Source organism: Phyllostomus hastatus, unplaced genomic scaffold (assembly GCF_019186645.2).
Source record: "Phyllostomus hastatus isolate PE091 unplaced genomic scaffold, TTU_PhHast_1.1 phas_contig_150, whole genome shotgun sequence".
Taxonomy (NCBI): Eukaryota; Metazoa; Chordata; class Mammalia; order Chiroptera; family Phyllostomidae; genus Phyllostomus; species Phyllostomus hastatus.
The window spans coordinates 32,334,412-32,354,430 of record NW_025333611.1 but is presented as its reverse complement, the minus strand read 5'-3'; the positions used below and the strand labels follow the sequence as shown (position 1 = coordinate 32,354,430).

At 38.1% G+C, this 20,019-nt stretch overlaps 1 protein-coding gene across 4 annotated transcripts in view; it reads left to right on the top strand.

The window, feature by feature from the left end:
- The window catches only part of SEC24A (SEC24 homolog A, COPII coat complex component), a 67,716-nt gene that overhangs the window by 30,017 nt on the left and 17,680 nt on the right, over window positions 1-20,019 (top strand). For all 4 annotated transcript variants that reach the window (XM_045828722.1, XM_045828717.1, XM_045828713.1 and 1 more), the window contains exons 9-15: window positions 3,731-3,840; window positions 5,956-6,068; window positions 7,286-7,404; window positions 13,449-13,504; window positions 14,587-14,793; window positions 15,649-15,769; window positions 16,319-16,477. In XM_045828722.1, coding sequence (XP_045684678.1) covers window positions 3,731-3,840; window positions 5,956-6,068; window positions 7,286-7,404; window positions 13,449-13,504; window positions 14,587-14,793; window positions 15,649-15,769; window positions 16,319-16,477 — 885 coding nt within the window. The remainder of the gene's footprint in view (window positions 1-3,730; window positions 3,841-5,955; window positions 6,069-7,285; window positions 7,405-13,448; window positions 13,505-14,586; window positions 14,794-15,648; window positions 15,770-16,318; window positions 16,478-20,019) is intronic.

Sequence of the window (20,019 nt, the reverse complement as noted above, 5' to 3'; positions counted from 1 at the left end):
GGCAGCGATTTTCAACAGGTGTGCCACAAGAATTTTTAAAACAAGCAGCACCTAACTATTGAATCAGGGGCACTGACCTCTTTTTCCTTAGACTGTCAAATAAATAAATGATAGCAGCCAACACAACAATAGCTGTTTGGTGTGAATTAATCAAAATTATACCTATTTTTTAATTAAACCCTCAAAATATATATTTTTTGATGTGCTGTAGAATTTTAGGAATTAGTTTATGTGTGCCATGAGATGAAAAATGTTGAAAATTGGTGCTCTAGAGTAAAAGAAAATAAATTCACAGAATAGCTGCCATTAGCTTCATTCGTTGCTGTATGAAGGGATGTGTAGGCAGTGTTAGAAGGTTAGTTGAATGTAGTTTTCTCAGTAATTGGGGAGGAGATCTCTTTTAGTAACTCATTATTTATTTTTAAAATATATTTTATTGATTATGCTGTTATAGTTGTCCCATTACCCCCTCTTCATTCCCCTCCACCCTGCACACCCTCTCCCACCCACATTCCCCCCTTTAGTTCATGTCCATGTGTCATAAGTTCTTTAGCTTCTATATTTCCCATACTATTCTTGCCCTCCCCCTATCTATTTTCTACTTATCATCTATGCTACTTATGCTGCCTACCTTTTCCCCCTCTCTTCTCCTCCCATTCCCCTGTTGCTAACCCTCCAGGTGATCTCCATTTCTGTGGTTCTGTTCCTGTTCTAGTTTGCTTAGTTTCTTTTGGTTTTGTTTTAGGTGTGGTTGTTAATAATTCTGAGTTTGCTGTCATTTTACTATACATGTTTTTTTTTTTATCTACTTTTCTTAGATAAGTCCCTTTAACATTTCATAAAATAAGGGCTTGGTGATGATGAACTTTCCTTTAACTTGACCTTATCTGAGAAGCACTTTATCTGCCCTTCCATTCTAAATGAAATCTTTGCTGGATAGAGCAATCTTGGATATAGGTCCTTGCCTTTCATGACTTGGAATACTTCTTTCCAGCCCTTTCTTGCCTGTAAGGTCTCTTTTGAGAAATCAGCTGACAGTCTGATGGGCACTCCTTTGTAGGTTACTGTCTCCTTATCTCCTGCTGCTTCTAGGATTCTCTCCTTCATTTTTACCTTGGCTAATGTAATTGTGATATGCCTTGGTGTGGTCCTCCTTGGGTCCAACTTCTTTGGGACTCTCTGAGCTTCCTGGACTTCCTGGAAGTCTATTTCCTTTGCCAGATTGGGGAAGTTCTCCTTTATTATTTGTTCAAATGAGTTTTCGATATGTTGCTCTTCCTCTTCTCCTTCTGGTACCCCTATAATTCGGATGTTGGAACGTTTAGAGATGTCCTAGAGGTTCCTAAGCCTCTCCTCATTTTTTTGAATTCTTGTTTTTTCAGTTCTGTGTGGTTGTTCTTTCTTCCTTCTGGTCCACTCCGTTGATTGGAGTCCCAGTTTCCTTCCCAGCACTATTGGTTCCCTGTGCATTTTCCGTCATTTCACTTAGTGTAGCCTTCATTTTTTCATCTAATTTGTGACCAATTCTGTGAGCATCCTGATCACTAGTGCTTTGAATTGTGCATCTGATAGGTTGGCTATCTCTTGGTTGCTTAGTTGTATTTGCTATGGAGCTTTGATCTGTTCTTCTGTTTGGGCCTTTTTTTTTTTTTTGGTCTGATTGTGCCTATTACATATGAGGGGCGGAGCCTTAGGTATTCACCAGGGCGGGTCAACCCAGTTGCTGGGTCATGACGCTGTATATGGGGGCGGGGTCCGAGAGAGAACAATGGCTCTTGCTCTACCCTCTGTCAGATTTCAGTCCCCTCTGCCACTTCCCCCAAGCAAACTGGGCCTTTCTAGTGCTAATTCCCACGTGGGTGGGTTTGTGTACATTCTAGGACCCTGTGGGTCTCTCCAACGAACTTTCCTGTGAGTCTGGGAGTCTTTCCCGGCACTTTAGCCTCACAGGTGTTTTCAATCAGTGTCCCGAGGCTCTATTTCCCAGCTCTGGGACCCTGGGTTGCTCGAAGTGCCTTGCTTTACAGTCGCCACCTTGTTGGGTCTGTCAGCCGCCGCCTGCATGCCCAGGGTCCACCCACTGCAGTCTTGCACACCTAGGATGCCTTACGCATCCAATCCCACTGCTCTTTGTGCCCAGACCTCTCCTCCTGGCTGCCCAACTCTGCCCCTCCTACTGGTCTGGATAAATGTGTCTATTTTAACTCCTTGGTTGTCCGACTTCCATATAGTTCAATTTTCTATCAGTTCTGGTTGTTATTCTGTTTCTAAATTGTTGTTGTCCCTATCTTGGTTGTGCAAGGAGGCACAGTGTCTACCTATGCCTCCATCTTGGCTGGAAGTCACATAATTTATTTTTGAGGAATATCATCTAACCAACAGCACTTTAATAGGATTATGAAAGAAAAAGGTATGCTGATATCCACTGCAAATTAAGTTTCTGGTCCTGACCTGCATGGCTTAGTTGGTTAAGCATCGTCCTACAAACTAAAAGGTCACTGGTTGGATTCCAATTCAGGGCAAGGCATATGCCTGGGGTGCAGGCCAGGTCCCTGTTTGTAGCGTGTATGAGAGGCACCCAATTGATGTTTCTCTCCCTCTCTTTGTCTCTCCTTTCCCCTTGCTCTAAAAATAAATAAAATCACAAAGAAAAAATAAGAAAAAGAAAATTAAGTCTCTGCTTGAAAGGAAATTTCATTAAGCATTGGGAAATAAGGGAATTTAAGATATTTTTAAAAGCCAATTTTATTATTTGTATTTTTTAAGAGTAGAGGAAAGTGCCCTGGCCGGTGTGGCTCAGTTGGTTGGGTGTTGTCCCACAAACACAAAGGTTTCTGGTTCGATTCCTGGTTAGGGTATGTGCCTGGGTTGTGGGTTTGGTCCCTGGTCAAGGCCCCTATAAAAGGCAACCAATTGATATTTCTTTTGCACATCAATGTTTCCCTCTCTCCATTCCTTCCTCCTCTCTTTAAAAAAAAAAAAAAGAGTAGAGGAAAGTGAGGATAGATTGAGCATTCATTTTTCTCTATAATAATTCATAAAATATGTATACAGTGTTTAATACACCTTTAAAACCTTATGTGTATGTGTTTCAGTATATGAAGTGAAATTGTAATAAAGGTCGAAATCACTCTTATATGTAGCCCAGACCATTTATGGCTTACATAGGAATTTTAATTTCTAAATAGTGGGAAGATAGATGTTATGATAATTCATTTAGAAGATACTATCTGAGCTCTATCATAATAAGTGATGGGCAGCTGACGTTCCACAGTGGTCTCACAAATTGGTGAAATTCAACAAACCCTTAGACTTTATAGGAGCAGTTAGAGTCTGCATACATGAATATTGTATGTCAAATGTGAATGTCCTTGTACCATTGAAATTTAAGACAAAGTTTAGTCTTGCATTTAAGAAAATAATTGGCATTTAATGAGTTTTTATCATTTTTCAAGCTATTTTAGAAAAGTTGCTATAGCAAGAATTAAGACAAAGAGGATACTAGAAGACACTTAGAAAGTGATTTAGTTACAAAAACAAGATAAACATAGGGCCATTCAGTATATGCGGAATTTGAATGAATCTTCAAAACAAGGTGTATGTGTTACCCCTTAATATTTAGTTTATATTGGAAGTATTTATAAATTAATAAATGAAGACAAAAGCCAAATGCAGGGTTTAATAAACTTAATCTTTTAGTTTTATCATTATATGGTGTTTACTTACATAGTTCCTGAAGAATTCATGTACAACCCTTTGACCAGAGTCTATGGAGAGTCTCTCAAAAGACCTGAAGTTCAAAATGCTACAATTGAGTTTATGGCTCCTTCAGAATACATGGTAAGTTTTCAGTTTTTAATACGGCTTATTCGTCTGATAATACTGGATTTTAAATGAAACAATGTAGTGTCCTTTAACAAAATTTTATGGTTTTAAATTTATAAAAGTAGCACGCTTGCCCCTTTTCCTTCCTCCTTTTTTTCCCCTCAGGTGTGCATCTCCATGAGACTTGCAACTAGGGGAGCAGTGGGCAGCGGTAGCTCTTCCCAGGCAACCTCCCCAACCTGTCTCCAAGGCCCCTTTCCTCTGACACTCAAAGCAGCCTTGCCTCTGCTCTCCTGTTGCTTCTATCCTAAGCCCCTCCTTGTGTCAGTGGCCCCAGCTTTGATACACGTACTCTCAAAATGCAAAAAAAAATCATAAAAGTTATACTTGTTTGTTATAAAAATACTTAATTAGTATATGAGGGTAAGTCTGAAAAGTGTGTGTAAAGTTCCACTTATGTTTCTTGTGTGTTCATCCAGAAATTTATAATATCATACTGAGACTGTATTTACTTCTAAGTCACTTCCAATTTTTTTTGGAAGATATTTTTACACAGAGGGGAAGGGAGGGAGAAAGAGGGAAACATCAATGTGTGGTTGCCTCTCGAGCACCCCCTGCTGGGGACCTGGCCCACAACAGGCATGAGCCCTGATCTGGGAATCAAACCAACAACCCTTTGGCTCACAGGCTGGTGCTCAGTCCACTGAGCCACACCAGCCAGGGCTTATTACAAATAATGGTATGATGAATATCCTCTTGCAAGTACTTTTATATACTTGTGTAAGTATCTGAGGTCTTGCATTTTAAAAATAATAATGCCTAATGTTTTATTAGCATTTCACATCTCACAAAGCACTATATTTCTTTATCACAAACAACTCTCTGAACTAAGCTAAGGAAATAAAATTAGTCCTATTTTACAGATGTGTAAAGAGACTAATTATGTTAAATGTAGATTAAGTGACTTGCTAAATAGCATTTGATAAGTAGTAGAGCTTGCATTAAATTCCAGGTCTTTTGATTTGATTATTCTTTCGCCATGCCATAATTGCCTGTAAGGAAAGGGGAGTATGAAGATAGGCCTTAACACCAACTTTTAATGTTTTATTTTAGTATGTTTTTGTGAGGTAGTCTTTCTGTACCTGAGCAATTGGGGCCATTTTAGTATAGAAATTATGAGGGTTCCGTATGTTTTCACCGCAGAGAAATTTCAGCGTAGAAAACATTGTTGTGACACTTACGTGGTTGGTAATAGCTTTCTGCAGTGTAGCTATCCCTTGGCTGAATGAAACCCAAAAGATGCAGAAGCATTTGTTCTTTTGAATTGGCCTTTCTGCGTTTCTTTTCTTTTATCTTACAGGTTTTGCAAAAATGGCTTTGTTTAATTTTGGGACTTGCCTGTAGCAAGAGGTTTTACTTCTTCCTGGCTTACCTCTTGGGCAACAAATTCTGTTATTCCACAAATGAAATATGCAAAAAAATAAAATAAAAGTTAGTATAGTACACTATATGCCCAGTTCTGGTTGTGGTTAATTGATGCTCTTAGTTGAACTGAATACAGATCTTTGAATTCGGAAGTTTAAAAATATAGTCGTACATTTTTATGAAACTTAGCTGAAATATGTTGGTTAAGTAACCAGCTGAAACAATTTAGTAATTTATACCTTTCAGAACTGTAATTCCCTTAAATTCTGAAATATAATGCATATACAGAGAATTCTATAAAACATAAATATATAGGATACCAAATAATTATAAATGCTCTGTTAGCACCACCCAGGTCAAGAAATTGAACGTTGCTAATGCCCCCGAAGCCCCACTGAGTACATTTCTGCCCCTTCTGTCCTAGAGAAAACATTCTTTTTACTTCCGGCAGTCACATCCTCTTTTTTTCTAAGTGTGCGTCTGGAAGCAATATAATATAGTTCTGCCTGTTTTTTAATTTTTTCTCTGCTTGTTTTTAAAACTTATGTTCTTTTTATATTATTTTCTTTATCGGTTGTTTATTATAGTCTCCACTCAGTCTGTAAATAATGCTTATTTTATTGTTTTGCTGTATGTGGACATGACAAATGTTAAATTTAAACTTATCCTATTAAGTGTATTTAATGAGATCCCTTCTTTCTTCAGTTACGACCACCTCAGCCTCCAGTGTACCTCTTTGTATTTGACGTGTCTCACAATGCAGTTGAAACTGGATACTTGAATTCAGTTTGCCAGAGTTTGTTAAACAATCTGGATTTGTAAGTATCTTAATTCGGTTTAAATTTGAAACGAACAGTGTTTGCAAAATGCATAAGTAGTTTCAAAATACAACAAAAGCTATGTGATTATGTTCTAAAAGCCTACATAAATCAGTTGTGAACTTTAGGCCTTGCTTTCTCTGAGAAACTTCATTTTAACTTTTTATTATGGAAAAAGTTTAAACGTATAGTAATACATTTTATAGTAGTTCTTCCAGATATCCATTCCTCAACTTCAGCATTTTTAGCAATCAGCTGTTCTTGCTTCATGTAATCATACACACATACTTAACCCCTCTTGAGTATTTTAATGTAAATCCCAATCAGCCTGTCATCTTACCTGTAAATACTTGGAACTGTTTTTAGCCTTAACTAAAATACAAGTATCATGTCAAACAAAATTAGCAGTAATTTCATAATGTGAACTTAAACCAGTTTAGTTTTTGTTCCTGGTTGTCTCAGAAATGCTTTTCTACTGTAGCTTTGTTGGAATAAGAACCTAACTGGGTTCACACATTGAATTTGGTTGTCATATCTCTTAAGTCCCTTAAAATATCTGTACTTTACACGGTGCTTAGGTACATAATGTAACTTATAAAAGCTTGTGCGACCTTTTAGTGTAATGAATTAGTGTTCTGTGTTGAATGGAAGAATGTGGAAAACCAAATCTCATCAGAAGCAGACTAACTCCCTCACCTTGCTGATAAGGGGCATCCTTGTTCTTGCCAGCACTTGCACTTTCATGTTGCAGGTTGTGCGTGGGTTTTGTCTGTTGAGGCAGAGTCCACTGATTCACCCAGGCATGGGTAAAATTTTTAACAGATAAGCAGTACCTAAATTTATATTACATTTTAGAGTGGGCGTATAGTAATTTGATCATGTATTTTTATAAATTAAAATCATCTACAAAGTTTTGGATATGCTTTCCAGTGTTTTCGTATGCCATTTCCCAAGTGATTATATAATTTTGTATAGATGTATTAAGTTTTGAATTGCTATATTATTGCTGGGTTTTTTTGATTGGTTTATTGTAATGTTTTCACTTTGAGTTGGGTATGTTTTCATGGTGATGAAACACTGGGTGGGTCAGACATTTATGTTGAGGCGATTCATATAACGTGAAAGTAGATGTTTGCATGTAACTGTTAGCAGATGTTTAATATGTATATACGTATATGGGAAAACTTGATAAAATAAACTTCTAAATTTATTTTTAGGCTTCCTGGAAACACTAGGACAAAAATTGGCTTCATAACATTTGATAGTACAATCCACTTCTACAGTCTGCAAGAAGGTCTCTCTCAACCTCAGATGCTAATAGTTTCAGATATTGAAGGTATGTATTATATACTTGGAATTATTGAACTATCTTAGTCATTTTCAATTCTAGAACTATTTCATGACTGTTTGACAAATTAGAAGTATATGGTATAATTCCACTATATTGAGGAAAACCTTGAGTGTGAAATTATAAGGCTGTGGAATTGCAAGGGTCCTTTAGTCAGTCCAGCCCCTCATTTAATAGAGAAGAAAACAGGGAAGTAAAGTGAATTCTGAACAAGGCAACGAAAACATCTATGCTAAAACTCAGGTTAGCTCTTTTTCTCTTTTCCTTTATTCATTCAGATAGTATTTGAGGATGGACTTAGAGCCCAGTGGAATAGAGGACCCAGAAATAAACCATTACATGTATGGTCATTCAATTTTTGACAAGGATGTAAAAACATTCAATAGGAAAAGACAGTCTTTTCAACAAGTAGTTCTGGGAATAATGGATATGCAAATTAAAGAAGTTGGACCCTTACCTTAAACCCAGATGAAAAGAATTAGCTCAATGGCTGAAAGACCTAGACTTAAGAGCTAAAACTATAAAATATAAAACTTTTAGAAGAAAACATAGGGGAAAATGTTCATGACACTGGATTTGGCAATGATTTTCTGCATATGACAAGGCAAAGGCAACCAGAAGAAAAAACTAAATTGGACTTCATTAATATTAAAAACTATTGTACATCAAAGAACACCATCAAGAGATTAAAAAACGACTCACAGAATGAGAGAAAATATATGTAAATCATATATCTAAGGAAGGATTAATATCCCAAACATCTAAAGTACTACTCAACAACAAAATAACACATCAAAAATAGGCAAAGGACTTGAATAGACATTTCTCTAAAGAATATATAAAATGACTAATAATGAAGAAGTACTTAATGTTATTAGTCATTAGAGAAATGCATATCAAAACCACAATGAGATACCACTTCACATCTTCTAGTATGGCTGTTATCCACAAATTGAAAGTGACAAATGTTGGCAAGGATGTGGAGACATAGGAGCTGTTGTGCACTGCTCGTGGCACTGCTGTTGTAGCCACTATGGAAAACAGTCTGGGGAGTACTCAATGAATCAAAAATGGAACTGCCATCTGACTTAGCAATTCCACTTCTGGATATTTATCTGAAGAAAACAAAACACTCATTTGAAAACACATATGCACCTCTCTGTTCATTGCGTCAGTACTAATAATAACCAAGATATGGAAAGCAAGCTAAAGAAGATGTGATGTGTGTGTGTGTATACATACATGATGAAATATTACTCATCAAAAAAAGAATGAAATCTGACCATTTGCAACAACATGCAGTAACTAAGAGGGTATCAGGCTAAGTGAAGTAAGTCAGAGAAAGACAAATAACGTGATTTCACATATATGTGGAATCTAAAAAAACAAAACAAATGACTAAACATAACAGAAACAGATCCGTGAAACATGGTGGGGGAAAAGGAGGACTTGCGTCAGATGATGGTGTAGGTAAACATGATACTTGCCTCCGACAACCACAAAATAACAACTAAACTACAGAACAACCATCATTCAGAGCCACCTAAAATTGGACTGAATGGAAGACTTACAACTAGAGAATTAAAGAAGACACATCAAGCTCTGGCTGGGGCGGCTCATGGATTGAACTCCAGCCTGGGAACCAGAGGTTCCCCGGTTTGATTCCCAGTCAGGGCACATACCTGAGTTGTGGGCCAGCTCCCCAGTAGGGGGCCTGGTGAGAAGCAACCACACATTGATGTTTCTTTCCTTTATCTCTCCTTCCCCTCTTTCTAAAACTAAATAAATTAAAAGAAGACACATTAAGACTGGTAGAAGAGGTAGAGACACAGAATGGGCTGGGCCAACACCCATGTGTAGCAAATAAAAATCAGGAGGGATATCTCAGCTTCAGAGATCCCACCTGAGGCACAAAGGGTCCCAGCCCCACACCAGTTCCCCCAGCCCAGGGTTCCAGTGCCAGGAAGAAAAATCCCCATAGCTTCTCACTGTAAAGACCAGTGGGAATTCAGGCTGGAGGAGACAGAGGGCTTGTGGAGACCCTGTTAGTTCCTCTCAAGGGGCCTGTGTGTGGACTTACTTGAACTCTCCCTCAGAGCTGCAGTGCTGGGACCTCATCTTGAAAAGCACCAGAGACATACAGTGAGGAACTGAGTTGTCTGGCATTAGGGCGAGAGCTGGGGGCAGGGGTAGCTTTCTCTCAGACAGAAGTGCTGACAGAGGCTGTTGTGTTTTTGGTGAGTCCTCACCCCACAGATCTGGCAGGTGGGCTTCATATCTGAGACTCCATCTACTTGGCTTACACTGTTTGCTCCCTCCTGGTGATTCCCTGAGGCCCTACCCCACCCAAAAAGCTGGCCCATCCAAGCTGTTTCTAGTTGCCTTTTCATACAAATGGCCTGCCTTGGCTCATGCTTCAGATTTTCCTGAAATCTCTCAAACAAGCAGCACCTGGCCTCAGTGTGCCCTTTACCTCTCATTATGTCACGTCAGGCCTGGCACTAGCAATAACAGGCTTTGGCCTCGTCTGGGCACCTCCAAATGTAGCACAAGTAGCAGCCATCTGCAGATTGCTTTATAGCTTGTGCCAGGTGGCCCCAGGCAGAGAACACAGGTGGCAGCTGACCTTGGCCTGCACCTCCCATGAGGCTCCAGAGCCTTTGTACCCAGTAGATAGCTTCAGATCACATACCACCCAACCACGTCCACCAACAATCTCAAAGGACAGACTCAGTAGGCACCAGTGCCCCAGTGAACTAAGTCCTGCTCTGCGTGGTGGGCCCCAGCACAGCTGATTTCTCCGTGTTGTTTGGAGGTCAGTGGTCAATGGTTGCAGCCAGTCTTTGCAGGTGATTGCCCTGGGAGCGTATATCCCTCCTGTTCCTGTGCCAATAGCAATCCAGGCACAACTACAAGAGGAGTGCGTACACAGCCAGCCCACTTTGAGTGCCCAGCTTGAGTGATGAGGGAGGATGTGCCACTGAATCCTATAGAGCAACAACTACATTAGGCCACCTACCAAGCCTGGGAGATGTAGTAGCTCAACCTGATACATAGAAACAAACACAGGAAAGCCATCAAAATAAGGAGACAAAAGTGTCCTAAATGAAAGAACAAAACTCCAGAAAAATAACAAAATGGAGATAAGCAGTCTTCTAGATACTAAGTTCAAACACTGGTTATAAGGATGCTCAGTGAACTTAATGAGAACCTCAACAGTATAAAAAAGACCAGTCAGAAAAGAATAATTTACAGGGAATCAACAGTAGAACAGATGAAACAGAATAAAATCAGTGATTTAAAATGTAAAGAAGGAACAAATAAAAAATAAAATAAAATAAAGTAAAATAAATAAAATAAAATAAACAAAATAAAATAAAGCAAAAAGCACCCAACCAGAAGAGCAAAAAGAAAAAATAATTCCCCTCAAATGAGGATAGTGTAAGGAGTCTCTGGGACAACGTCATGTGTATAATTTTCTATCATGGGAGTGCTGGAAGGAGAGGAAAGGGAACAAGAAGTTAAAAACCTATTTGAAAAATGACAGAAAACTTCCCTAACTTGGTGAAGAAAATAGACATTCAAGTCCAGGAAGCCCCAAGAGTCCCAAACAAGATGAACCCAAAGAGGCCCACACCAAGACACACATAATTAAATTGCAAAAGGTTTAAGACAGAGAACCTTAAAAGCAGCAAGAGAAAAAGTTACCTACCTGCAAAGGAGCTCCCATGAGATCGTCACCTGATTTCTCTCAACAGAAACTCTGCAGGCCAAAAGGGATTGGCAAGAAATATTGAAAGTGATGAAAAGCAAGGATCTATGACCAAGATTACTCTACCCAGCGAAGGTATTGTTTAGAATCAAAGGACAGATAAAAAGCTTCCCAGATGAGAAGAAGCTAAAGGAGTTCATCACCATTAAACCAGTATTATGAGAAATGTTGAAGACTCTTCTTTAAGAAGAAGAGAAAAAAGAGCCCTGACAGGATTGCTCAGTTAGTTAGGATGTTGTCTCGATATGCCAAAGTTGTGGGTTCGATCCCCTGTCAGAGCATGTACAAGAACCACCCACTGGGTGCATAAATAAGTTGAACAACAGATCAGTGTTTCTCTCTCATTTTCTGTCTACCTGTCTGTCTCCTTTCCTCTCTAAAATTAATAAGATGAAAAATTTTTAAAATACATGAACAAGAAGATGGCAATAAATAATATGTATCTATCAATTTAATCTAAAAAAAACAAAAACAAATGAAGAAGCCGAATAGAAATAGACTCATCGGTATAAAGAACATTTTGATGGTTGCTAGATGGGAGGGGACTTTGGGGGAAGAGTGAAAAAGGTTGAAAGGATTAAGCAAGACAAATTTACAGAATAAGTAGTTACAGAATAGTCATGGGGATGTAAAGTACAGCATAGGGAACATAGTCAATAATCTTCTAATAACTATGTATGGTGTCAGTTGGGTGTGAGATTTTTGGGATGATCTCTTAGTAAGCTATGTAATGTCTAATCACTGGGCTGTACACCTTAAACTAATATAATTATATATGTCAACTGTAATTGAAAAATAAAAATTATTTTAAAATAGGGATAAAAAGGATAATAACAAGTATTGCAAAGATACAGAAAAATTGGAATTCTCATACACTGCTAGTGGGAATGGAAAACCGTTCAGCCTCTATGGGAAATGGTCTGTCAGATCTTCCAAAGTTAAAGATAGAGTCACCGTGTGACTCAGCAGTTCCACTCAGTAGGTATATACTCAGGACAATCAAGTACTGTCTACTCAAAAATGTATACATGAATGTTCATAGCAAAGTAGCCAAGAAGTAGAAACAACCCAAATGCCCACCTTTTGATGAATGGATAAACAAAATGTGGCATATCTACAGAATAAAAAGAATAAAGTACTGGTAAATATTTCAACATGGAGGAACCTTGAAAACAAATGCTAAGTGTAAGAAATCAGTCAAAAAGGACCTCATATTGTGACTCCATTGATATGAAATGTGCAGAATAGGCAAATCCAGACACAGACTGGAGGCTGCTTAGAGCTTTGGGAGTTGGCAGGGAAACGAGGAGTGACTGCTGATCAGAGAGGGTTTTCTTTCGGGGATGATGAAAAGGATCTGGAATTAGGTAATGCTGATAGTTGTACAACTCTGAATATGTTAAAAACTGCTAATTATGTCTTCTATAAGGGTGAAGTATATCTCAATAAAACTTATTTTTAATTTTAAAGAAGGGGAGAAATCTAAACAGTAGAATTTTTGTATGACAGCTAAAGTCAGTATATAAAAATTCAAATTATTCATTGGTCTATTTTTTATAAACATTATAGTAAACCTTAATTATTTGTAATAAATAACAAACAGAACACTGATGCATACTGAGAGCCCTCATAATCCTCCACCACCACCACATTTCCTTTCCAGTTCGCTTCCTTCTAGGAAAGGAATTTAATTCCTAAGCAAGAATAGATTTGAATCCTGAGCAGCCCATGATGTGGTGGCCGGTCAGCATACTTCTGATTCACTTGATTTTGTGGTTCCACAAATAGAGGCAATGGTGGGGGCCTTCTTTATGAGAAAGCACCTGCTTTTTGAGTGACAGTCTGCCAGTGGACTATGTTATGTTTATATAAAGACATAGTATTCTTGTATGTTCTCTGAGTCAACCCTATTTTTTTTTTGTTTGTTTTTTTTAATGAATGTTTCTTTGAATGGCTTCCAGGGCTAAGCAAGAACAGAGTAGGATTCTGATTTGTTGTCTTTAACCTAATAAGCAGCGTGTGCAAACCCTTATGGAGTGCTTATAGATCAGTATTTTCTGATTGGGAGGCTATTTACCTTTACACAGTGACAGTTAAATCAGTGCTTTGGTGGTCTCTTTGAACATATGTAGACAGTGCTATTATAGTGGAGGAAGGGCTTTTCTGTAAGTATGGGCATGGTTACTTATATCAGTCTTACATATTTGGAACACCTTTAACAATTAAGTTTTGTTTAAAAAATATTTGTTTCTTCTTTCAGATGTTTTTATACCTATGCCAGAGAACTTATTAGTAAACTTAAATGAAAGTAAAGAGGTAAGGCACGTTTTCCTATCTGACATGTCAAATTGCAGTATTGAAGGAATATATTTTTGCAATGACATTAAGTAAAATTTTGCTTTTCTGTGACATTTCTAAGATGTGTAGTATTTTATATTTTGCTGTTAATTAAAACTCATCAGAAGAACCGCTCTTGAGTTTGCCCTTGAACTGATTGCTTTTAAGTCTAATGTAGCAAGTTATTTGTAGTAGGGTAGAAGATGAGCCTACTCCATTAAGGAGGAAAACCTGAAGGAAACCTGCCTTGCCAGCCATTTGGGAAATTGGGAGGGTTGCTGAGATAGCTTCTGCTCGCTGCATAGAAGCACTTTAGCTAGGCTGCTTTCAGTGCCCTTTGCTTTTCTGATTCACAGAGTGTCATTGGGGTCAGTTCAGAAGAAACTCTTATTACCTGCCTGGAAATTGCCATGACATAATACAGTGAGAGGTGAACAGAATGTGTCTGAAGGGGGGATGTTGTCTACCCTGTACATGCATATATGCCGTAGGGGTAACATTTTAACTAGCAAGTCTATGGTCTCAGCTGTTGGCAATGGTGACTTCGCCATGGTGCGATGTATTTTTTTCCCATTAACTCTCTTTATTTGTACAACCTAACCTGAATAGGTAGTTGTTTTTCGTTTTGTTTTTCTTTTGTTGTGATTATTACTAGTTGGCAAATTTACTGGATGTCTTAGATTTTGTAATAGGGAAGAGTTAAACTCTCTTTGGAACTCAAAAGAAAACAGTGTGTAGAGGTGATTGAGAAGGCCATATTTCATGGCATTAAAATAAATCTCTAATCTGTGATGGTTCTTTTAGATACATTTTGGACTTATAGTCTTGCTGGACTACTGCATGTGCAAGAACTATAAGGCCCCAATTTTTGTCTTGCTTGCCAATTGATAATGTTTATTTGAAATAGCTTTCTTGTCATTTGACCAACCTCATTGTTTACTGTACTGTCCGTACATTCTCTGACCATCATCATGACTCAGTGTCTTGTCTATTATATTAGTTGTTGTAAAAAAAATTTTTTAATTGTAACTCTCTTGCATTTTCTTGCTTTATTTCACAAGCTTGTCCAAGATTTGCTGAAAACTTTGCCACAAATGTTCACCAAGACCCTGGAGACCCAGAGTGCCTTGGGTCCTGCGCTTCAGGCTGCCTTTAAGCTGATGTCCCCAACTGGTGGTCGAATGTCTGTCTTTCAAACACAACTCCCAACTCTAGGTGTGGGAGCCCTGAAACCACGAGAGGAACCCAACCATAGGTCATCTGCTAAGGTTAGAAGGTCATCAAATCCATGTTAAAATTTATGCTGGCACTCTGTCTCTTTGACCAAACGGCTTGTTTTTTATTTATATTTCAGTTGCAGAGAGGAGGGAATATGAGGAAATAGATAAAACATTTCTTTTTTATGTAGACTTTTCTATTTTATTACATTATTTTCTACCTTATTCACTCTTGCCTTATTTGTAGATCTTTAGCAGGCCATTAGCAATGCAGCCTGCCTTGGATGAGAAAGGTAGGCTGAGAGAATAAGCTTAGTAGGGACCAAGTAGAACCTAGGTGACCACTACAAAGTACTCATAGTTTAGTATATTGACTGCCGTGGATTGCTTTTGAGCACCTTGTGTCTGTAAGCTTAGTTTGAGATGTGTATTTCTCAAAAGATTATGAGAGGCCATACATTATGATTGTGGTGTTGGTCTTAGAGTCAGTCTGCCCCAGTTCTACTGCTTTTTAGATGTATGAGCTTGAATAATTACTTAATTCGCCCCTCTGTTTCCTTATATTTATAACGTGAAAATAGTGATAGTTCCCACCTATTAATGGTAGTCAAAAGGACTAAATAGATATTACCTGTGAATTGTTTAGAACATTTTCAGCATACTAAGAATTTAACTAGATTATTGAAATTAGTGTAATAGATTTATTTCTTTTTAAAAGTCAATCAAAAGAAAAAATTTTTAAGCCGTATGTGTCTTACCAAAAACCCAAAAATATTCCAAAGCAAAAGTATTTTGTAGAATTCCCAAGGATAATTGTTAACACTTGGGTATATATAGATAGAAATTTAAATTTTATGACAATATAATGATTTAAATTTTTTTCTCTTTTTAATTTATCATTAATAGGACATTCACTTGACACCATCCACTGACTTCTATAAGAAATTAGCCTTGGACTGTTCTGGTCAGCAGGTGGCCGTTGACTTATTTCTTCTCAGTGGACAGTATTCCGATTTGGCTTCTCTGGGTAAGTTTCTCCTAATGCTTATTTCTTTCAAGTGAGTGTCAAAATGCTGTTTGTATAATGGTATTCTAAATAGAAGACAAAGTGAAAGTAATTTTATTTCCTTGGGAGAGTTAGTCAATTTAGTTTGATATAAACCCTATAGTCTTCTACTTTAAGAATTTATGGTAGAGAGATTTCTGTACTACAGTTTATTTTTATTTTTTAAAATATTTTATTTATTTTAGAGAGAGGAGAAAGGAGGGAGAAAGAAAGGGAGAGAAACATCAATATGTGGTTGCCTCTCACATGGCCCCCACTGGAGACCTGGCCTGCAACCCAGGCATGTGCCCTGACTGGGAACTGAACCAACGGCCATTTGGTTCCCAGCCCATGCTCAGTCTACTGAGCCACACCAGCCAGGGCTCTGTGCTGCTGTTTAAAGAAATGAAATAGTCTATTTGACAGTGCCTGGGGAAGTTATAGAAAGATTGATTCAAATGTCTGTAGTTACTTTGGTGTAGTAATAGTAGTTAATGGCAGAATTTCAAAGGCGTGTGTGTTCTCTTCCAGGTTGTATTTCTCGGTATTCAGCAGGCAGTGTCTATTACTATCCCTCTTACCACCATCAGCACAACCCAGTCCAAGTACAGAAATTACAGAAGGAGCTACAGAGATACCTCACTCGGAAAATTGGCTTTGAGGCAGTCATGAGGATTCGATGCACCAAAGGTGGGAGCACTATTTTTTGCATTTACATAGAGTGAATTGCTTTTGATACCACCAGTAAATATACATACTTTTACCTAGTCTTATCTCAAAATTTGCTCTTCTAAGATATTTTTCTCTGATAGAATATGCAATTAGAAATAAGAAGAAATAGCCCTGACTGGTGTGACTCAGTGGATTTAGCACTGGCCTGTGAACCAAAGGGTTGCCAGTTCAGTTCTGTTAGGGGACATGCCTGGGTTGCTGGCCAGGACTCTGGTTGGGGGCACACAAGAGGCAACCACACAATGATGCTTAAAATAAATAAGAAGAAATATATTTTTTAAAAGGGAATGTTTTGAATATACTAAAAACCACTGGATCGTATACTTGAAAAGGTGATTTTTACTGTATATGAATTATATCTCAATGAAAAAAGATCATGTCCCCAAAGGAAATAAAACATTACTGATGGATTTTTGTTCCACTTAAACAATTATTTTTTAAATTGTGGTGAAACATACATAACATAAAAGTTATACCATTTAACCATTTTTAAGTATACAATTGAGTGGCATCGAGTCCATTCTCATAGTTGGACATCCACTACCATCACCCATTTCCATCAGTAGGAGACCTTTTCACGTGTGCCCTTTTCACCCTGCACCTGCCACTGACACGGTGTCACAGTGTTGTTTTGGAGTAGTGTGACAGTTTCAGAATGTCTGTGTCTGGTTTATTTCTCATAAATACTTTGTGGCTGCTAAATGATAACTGTTTTATTATTAAAGTAGGAAATTATAATTCTTGATACTTCACTTTTCCACATTTTCAACATGGTCCTGATCTTTTATTCAGATTTTAAAATATTGCATAGAAGAAGGTATGAAGCAATAATTTTTTTAAAGTGGAAACATTATATGAAATATGCATTAAAAATAGATACCAAAAGGAGGGAGAAAGAGAGGGAGAGAAACATTGATCAGTAGCCCCTCTCATGCCCCAGAGTGGGGACCTGGACCACATCCCAGGCATATGCCCTGACCAGGAATCGAACTGGTAACTTTTTGGACTGCGGTCCAGCACTTAATCCACTGAGCCACACCAGCCAGGGATGTATTTTTTATTTTAACCATCGTAGTGGATTTGATGTGGTATCTCATTTGTGTTGGAGCTTTGTCCAGCAGAGCCCCTCTCCCAAACATAGCTGAGAATAATTCTACCAAGACATGATCTGCTCAGGGAGGAAAGGTGGCCAGTCTCTCAAAGGAGAAGGGCCTTGAGCCTGTCCCTCAGTGGGCTTTTATTGGGTTTAATTTGTGTAGGAATATGGGGTATATAAGTAAAGCTCGTCAGTCATTGTCAGGGAGTAATGATCAAACAATAGATAACATTCAAAGAACTCTGAGGGCTTATTCTGAGTTAGGGTCAGATAGTTAGAGGGCCATAAAACTTTGGGAAACAAAGTCATTTTATGCTTGGACCCATATCATTTAAATTGAGGGCGTTCTCAGGGTTTCACAGGATTTTATGCATTCTTTTCTTGGCCTTATTAACTAGAAACCTACCCTTTCCAGCACAGGGCCCCACCCGCCTCCAGCATTGTTTCAGGCCTAAGTCAGGAAGGGGAAGTAAGGCAGCCAAGAGATTAGGAGACTTCTTGCAGACAGAATGAGGACTCAGACTATGTCAAAGCCAAGCCAAGGGGCAAGGGTCCATCACCCCTTTTTTATAGTCTCCCAAGTCCTTCCCTGATGGCCCCTTCGTGACCAAGCCTGTCTTAGGTCATGCCTCCCTTGAGGAATCTTATCCATTATTGTCTAACCAGTCATCCACCCAGGGCCAAGCAGGATGAAGTAAAGGGGGCAGAGGTGGTGCCCCTGCCGGCTAGATAAGCTTTGTTTCTTAGTGGCTTATGGTCCCAAGGTCTTTTTACTCAGCCTTAGCCATGGGGGGGTTACAGTTTCTGAAACCAGGCAGGGCGGTTCCCAACACTCATTGAGGTTTTTATTTATATTTCCCTAGTGATGAATGATGTTGAACATCTTTTCCTAGGATTATTGGTTACTGTATGTCTTCTATGGAGAACTATCTATTCAGATTAATTTCCCATTTTAAAATTTGGTTTGTCTTTTTATTACTGAGTTGTAGGAGTTCTTTATGTATTTTTAGATAGAAGGCTTCTATCAGATATATGATTTATAAAAATTTTTTTCCATTTGGTAGGTTGCCTTTTCACTTTCTTAATGGTACTCTTTGCAGCACAGTTGTTTTTAATTTGATGTCCCATCAATTTTTCCCTTTTTCTTTTTTAATGTTTTTGGTGTTATGGCATTAAAGCACTGCTAAAATTCAAGATCATGAACATTTTATACTTTTGCCATCTCCTAAGAGCTTTATAGTTATACTTCTTATATTCTAAGTCTTTGATTTACTTTGGGTTAATTTTTTTTTTTAAGAGAGAGAGGGGGGAAGGGAGGGAGAAAGAGGATGAGAGAAACATCAAAGTGGTTGCCTCTCACATGCTCTCAACTGGGAACCTGGTCCTCAACTCAGTCATGTGCCCTGACTGGGAATAGAACCAGTGACCCTTTGGTTTTTGGGCCGGCGCTCAATCTACTGAGCCATAGTAGCTAGGGCTCTTTAAAAGATTGTATTTATTTATTTTTAAAGAGAGGGAAAGGGAGAGAGGAAGAGATGGAGGGAAACATCCATTTGCAAGAGAAACATCAGTTTGTTCTGTCTTGCACACCCTCAACTGGGGACCTGGCCCACAACCCAGGCATGTGCCTGATTGGGAGATGAACCAGCGACCTTTTGGTTTGCAGGCCGGCAATCAATCCCCTAAGTTGCACCAGTCAGGGCTGCTTTGGGTTAATTTTTGTATTTTATTTGAGGTAGGTATTTGACTTCATTCTTTTGCATGTGGATATATAATTCTTGCAGTATCATTTATTGAAAAGACTATTTTTCCCCCCATTGAATTATCTTGTGAACCCTGTCCCCTTGTTAAATTCAGTTGATCATAAATGTGAGGGTTTATTTCTGGGTTCTGATTTTCATTCTCTTAATTTATATGCCTGTTCATACCCAATTTCAAACTGTCTCAATTATTGTAGCTTTCTAGTCAGTTTCAGATTGGGAAGTATGAGTCCTATCAACTTTTAAATTTTGTCCCAAGATTATTATGGTATTCTGGATCTCTTGTATTTCCATGTTAATTTTAGGTTCATTTTGTCAACTTCTGCAAAATAACTAGCTGGGATTTTGGTAGGGATTGCATTTAATAGGTAGATCAGTTTGGAGAATATTGCCATCTTAACAGTATTAAGTCTTCCCATCCACAATTGTGGTATGTCTTTCCATTTATCTATGTCTTCTTTAATTTCTTTCAACAGTGTTTCATAGTTTTTGGAGTATAAGTTTTATATTCCTTTAAATTTATTCCTGAATATTTTTGATGGTATTATAAATGGCATTATTTTTAAAATTTCATTGCTACTTTATATAAAGAGAATTAATGCTTTGTATACTGATCTTGTATCCTGTAGCCTTGCTGAACTTGT